General features: G+C 37.1%; 1 protein-coding gene across 1 annotated transcript in view; it reads left to right on the plus strand.

Moving 5' to 3' along the window:
• Positions 1-1396: 1396 nt before the first annotated feature.
• LOC107655037 (cAMP-dependent protein kinase catalytic subunit PRKX-like) overlaps positions 1397-6084 on the plus strand; it is a 30016-nt gene continuing 25328 nt past the window's right edge. The window contains exon 1 of the mRNA XM_016442433.1: positions 1397-2087. Coding sequence (XP_016297919.1) covers positions 1925-2087 — 163 coding nt within the window. The 5' untranslated portion in view covers positions 1397-1924. The remainder of the gene's footprint in view (positions 2088-6084) is intronic.

Here is a 6084-nt window from a genome sequence, read left to right on the forward strand (position 1 = left end):
ACATCATCTCACAGAAGGATTTATTTCAAACACTCGACTGATGTTATGAAGTGAGTTTGGAGTAAAAATATGTTATGTTATGTGGTATTTTCACATGCTTTCAGATGGAGCAGCATTTACTTCACAGAGCCGTAGTTCACTGAGAAGCTATGCAAACATCTGTCATTATCGCGAACGATTTCTTCGATTTCAGAATCGTGCAATGACAATCGCATTCGATTAATCGTCCAGCCCCCATATCCATCATAAAATGTGTCGCCCCTCCCACCCCAGATCCAGATGTTGGTTTGTTGCCTCAGGGCAACAATGTGCCATGAGGGTACTAAAACACCAAGGTTCTCTATATATGTGTATTAAAGAAAACAAGCATATGCATTAGAAAAAGTTATTATTTTGATAAACATTAATCACAAATTATTCCAACCCAGTCAAAAACATCAAACAATCAAATAAACAAACTATTACTAATTACAACACTTCATGTATAAATGTTCCTCATATTACATATTACCATATACTGTAAACCAACAGCCAAATGACATGTCCGTGTGTGTGTGTGTGTGTGTGTGTGTGTATGTGTGTGCCACTGTGTGTGTGTGTGTGTGTGTGTCACTGCTTGTGTGCCACTGTGTGTGTGCCACTGTGTGTGTGTCATTGTGTGTGTGTCACTGTGTGCGCGTTTTTGTGACAAATGAGGACATAAATTTGTATAATGACAAAGGGATGACATAGGTATACAAACAAAAAAACACAGTTTTAGTATATAAATAAAAACAAAGTAAGTATTGTAATAATCAAACTTATTTACATTTTGATACACATGCATATATTTTTTTATATAAAGATATTTCATTTTAAACATGTTAAACAGTGCTATTTATCTTACCAATTTGTGGCACGGTGTCCCATGCAGCTTTGCTTCCTAAAATGACTGCTCCATCCCCAAACAAAAGGCTACACCCACTTCAGCCCATCATTTTATTGAACAGACATGTCAGGTGATATTATATGTATATATATATATATATTTTTTTTTTTATTTAAAAAAAATTAAAAGGGGGGTGTGAGGTCCAAAAAAGTGGTTTGTTGCCTGAGGGCAACACTATGCCATAGAGGGTTAAATTTATAAATAGCCAACATGTTATCTGAAAGACTCAAGACTCGTTCTACAACGTGTCCTCCTCCCCCGAAATAGTACCCAAGGCGTGGTAAAGTCTACGTTGTCTACATGTGCTACAAACCACAGGAAAAATACGTACCCTCAAGCGTTCAGTCGGGAAGAGCCCCGCCTTTTCATACGTTCGATTGGACATTACAGCAAGCGCGCTGCATATGATTGGTTGACGCCGATGCCTGTCAGTTTTCAAGCCTTTCTCCGCTTCCTTGCCGCTGAACGATGTTTTGAAGGGGAAATGGGTTCAGATTTCTTTGATGGGGACGGAAGAGGGAATTAAATAATTTAAATGTCTCTTATGTCTGGCAATATACATTAAGCGACTATCAACCAGCGTCCATGCCGTATCCTTGCTCCTGAAAAATTCGACTGGATAACCTCCTGGATTCGTAAGACTGAAGTTTGAATCCTGTCCGCTCCTGGCTTTGTTAACGTAACGTTACAGTAGTCGTGCAGGGGACGTCCGTAATAAAGTGCAGAATAAAAGAAAGTACCATTGACATGAATCGCTTGAAATTTTAACGACTTGTTGTTTACTAGTGTTTTCAGTCCTGATAAATGTCTGGCTACCAGGCGATGAAAAGCAGAGGGTCTCAGTCTGGTTTATGCGAACAAAGGATATGTTAACTTGACCGAAACAGATCAATGTGTGTGTGTTATCAAAAGCTTTTTCCAAAAGCGGAAATTCTGGACTTGGTATCTAGACGTGGCCATTAATGTGGCTAGAGTTAGAAAAGCATACGGAAGAAGATGGCAGCAACTAAAGGCAAAGCTGGACTACATAGTGAAAGCAGTTCTGGTCGGGATAGTGGCAGGACAGACGCAGGCAGTCCCACGTTATCCGCAGGGGCCGCATCCCTGACCACCAACAGGACCTACACACTAGATGACCTGGACACTATTGCCACTGTTGGTAAGTTAGTCCTTCGGGATCAAATTAAAACACGTTTTAGTCAGCAAATATTTCCTAAAATGTTTTCATATTCTCAAAATATGTACACCCATGTTTGTCCCACTCCCACCAAGTGACTCTTTAGTATTCAAGGTTTAGTTTTTGATCCTAAGCTTACCATTTCGACTACTCAGCTATACAAAGAGACAAGCTAGAGCTGTATAGCAGCATATTAAGTTGACCTGGGAAATCCCTAGATGCAGTAATGGGCTGTCAAGTACACCTGCATTGTTGCTTTACCAGAGCAAGACCTAAATATAGTTCAGAATCACACTGTTACTTGTTACCAGGATTTGTCACATTTAAGCTTATTTTATATTCAACTGAGGCCATTCACGAAAGCTAACATTAGGCTCATTTCAGCTGCTGTTTTGAAAGTGAGGCTCAGAAACCTCGGAAGCAAAGGTAAACAACATGAACAAACTGCTGAGTAAAACTATGAAATTTATCAGAAGTGCCTCCCTTCATATATCTTTTGAGAAGGTGGATGACATTAACATTTTACAAATTAAAATGGCTGTAAGGGATAGACATACAGTAAGTTAAGGGCTAATTTTCACAACACCATGGACCAGTTGCATAAACTTAGCCTCTGTGTAAAGACAGTGTCTTTCCTGATAGCACACGTACATCACAGAGACGTCTATTTGACGTTTACATTTACATCTGCAAGACGTAGCTATTTTTAGAGTGTTTGCTCATCTGCAATATGTCTATAGGACGTTTAAAATTATTTTCACATGCATCAGCTGAATGCACAACACCCAAGTATACAACACCAGTACAACCTATTGAACAGACTGTATGTCAATTTCTCTTAGCCTAGTTTGACTTGAATATACCTCTTATGATGAACATGTTTTCATGATTCTGTATTAAAATTAAAATTGATGTCGATATCATAATGAAGGAAAGAGCCTAATTGAAGCATAAAGCAAATAAATTAGTACAGTTCTTTTATTAGTCAAGAACGCATTAAATTAATCAAAGGTGACAGAGAAGACATTTATAATTTTACAGATGATTTGTATTACAAATAAATTATGTTCTTTTGAATCTTGTATTAAATCAGAAAATCTTGCAAAATGTATCACGAATTCCCCCCAAAATATAAAGCATCACAAGTGTTTTTAACATTGATAATAATAAGACATTTTGAGCAGCAAACCAGCATATTAGAATGAGTTCTGAATGATCATGTGGCATGGAGGTTTAATGGCAGCTGAAAATTACATTATAAATTTCTTTTTAAAATATATCTATTTAGAAAACAATTATTTTTGTTTGTAATAATATTTCACAATATTACTGTTTTTACTCTTCAAAATCCTCTTCAAAATTCAACCCACAATGTTTTTTCTAGCCTACATTTTATAGACCAGTGTGCACTGTGCAGAATTTCTAATGGTAATGCAAATGGTAAAATTACCTTGTAATTTACTACTTCTGATTTGCAATTTATGGTAGTCTTTAAAACTTAAGCCAATGAGAAAACTCAATATCATGTAAAATATCTTCTTCTTTTTTGTTCTTCCTCTGCCTTGCCCCTGAAGACCTCACTATCTTAGTTCACTCACACCTCTAACACATTTTAATTAGTTTCATTACACACTTCTACTCCCACATTTGGCAGTGAAACGTTGTTTAAATACATACGTGCCATGCACACAGATGAAACAAGGTCCATCTGACAAGGAGTAAATCTCATGTGACCAAATTGTATCTGTTAATTGAATGCTCAGTTTAAAAACAACAAGCCCCTCTATTTATATTGAACTACATGGCAACAACATGTTATCTCCTTTCTGAGCACCAAGTGCTTCCTGGTTCTCATTAGCACCATGTGATTTCAGGCAGAAGCTGAAAGGATTATTACTCAATCCATAGAACAAACATCATGACTAAGAGAACAACCTACATCAGTCTAGTCTGCACTAGCTTTACCAGTGATGTTAAGCCATAGATGACAGTCATGTCACGTACATCTTGAACACAACTAATATTAGTCCTGCAATTCTTTTTAAGGCCTGTTATTAGTATTTCTGGTGATATCTTCCTCTTTTAGCTGGACTGTATGAAACTGAAAGGACAGCTCATTGTTTAAGGGCCTCAGGGTGAGGAGGAGAGCAGTTGATGTCTACGAAAAAAACAGGTCAAGTCTGAATGTGTACACAGGCACATGTGTCAGCATGTTTTGTTTTTGTTTTTCTGGTGTTTGCTGTTGTCACACTGTATTTTGATATTGATATAAAATATTCCCATTGTTCCTTTTTTTTACTGTAATTGACACTCGGGTCACGGTCAAAAAAAAAAAAAAAAAAAAAAAGTGCCGTCGATTGCATCTGCGTTATAGCTGCATTCCAATACATCGCTATTTCAAATCTGTTATCCTGTTCTAATTCTTTAAAGAATAATGGTAATGTGCAGATAATCAGTATCCCAAAACTATTCGGACACTTAAGTGCAAATGAAATATTTCACATTCAGTATTCAATATGACTACCACAAAAAATGTCTTTATAAACTTTATTTTCTTTAAAAAAAGAGCAAAAACCAAGGTTATAGTTAGACATGAATAATAGAAATAAATGGAGAGCAAAAATGCGGAGCTTAAAATGTAAAAATATACCTATTATTTATGTATTTATTTTGTATTTTTTGTTAAAATGTGTGTATTAGCTTAAGCTTTAAATCTATTTTATTCAAGCCAGAATTAAAATAATGAAAAGGTTGGTAAGTGATAGTGATTTTTATTTATTTATTTGACTAAAATCATGTTAAAATAACTGTAATGTTAACGGATTGGCCCCGTTTCTTATTGTTTTATTTATTTGTATTTTTTTGAAGAAGAAAATAATATGATATGGATGCCATTACATTTATAGAAAAGCAATATTAAACAGACAGACATTTATTTAGAAGCACAATATTTTAAGCAAATATTGTGTTTGGTTTAAATAAAGCTATAGATATAGCTACAGTTTAAAAAAAATTAATGACATTCATGGTTCATGAACTACACAAGTGGTTACGCAGCTAGAACAGTGAGAACATGGCTGTATTATTTTGCATCGTGTGAAATGCACTGAGCTTCCTTTATAGGGTACATTCATAGAGGCACTTGTGTGAGCATGGCTTTGTTGTTTTTATCTTTATGCTGTGACCACGCCCCTTCTGCTCGACACCACATAAAGCTCGCAGATGCCCCGCCCCTTGTCAGTCTAGCAGTGAAATGCGGAGCGCGATGGACTACTGCGTCTAATACCCAAAGATCCGAATGGACGTATTTCTCCCATCATTCACGCACAGATTTCTTCATTATTTCGCGCACTGCTAGCGTTCAAAATGCCTTTTCCACCGATAAACCTGCACTCACGGATATCATCGCCTAGAAAGGAGCTGTTCAGGAAAAAGAAGAGCAGGGACAATGTCGCGCCTCCTCAACCCACGTTCAGTCAAAGGACAGGAGACGACAAGGAATCGGAGAAAGATAAATTATCCACATCGTGGCCATCGGCCAATCTAAAGCAGCTGGGACGAAGCAAGCCGACCAGAGTCCCTCCAGATCCCGAGACGGACAGCAAACATTCGTGAAGCTGCAACAGTTAAACATGTCAGCTGTATAGATTGGCTAGATGAAATTCACCATGAACAGAGCTGATGCTAGAATAGCAATATGTAAAGTTTGTTCAGCTGAAATATTGAGAGGCAGTTTGTTGCCGAAGAACTTTATGACCCTGTGTACACAATACCCTGAACAGCATATTGAGTTCAGTCAAAGTCCCTTTAAGACAAGTCATGTCACTCGGTGGCCATCTTTGAAACGCCTCTCAGGCATGCAAGTGCAACTGCTATCTCTTTGAATGGGGAAACATCAAGTTCTCCAAAACTGTTCACTAAGCTTACGATTAAATTTCATATTTGAAATCACCAAAGAAATCTGACAACAACTGTGTCA

The sequence above is a fragment of the Sinocyclocheilus anshuiensis genome, unplaced genomic scaffold, assembly GCF_001515605.1.
Source record: "Sinocyclocheilus anshuiensis isolate Anshui unplaced genomic scaffold, SAMN03320099.WGS_v1.1 scaffold1231, whole genome shotgun sequence".
Classification (NCBI taxonomy): Eukaryota; Metazoa; Chordata; class Actinopteri; order Cypriniformes; family Cyprinidae; genus Sinocyclocheilus; species Sinocyclocheilus anshuiensis.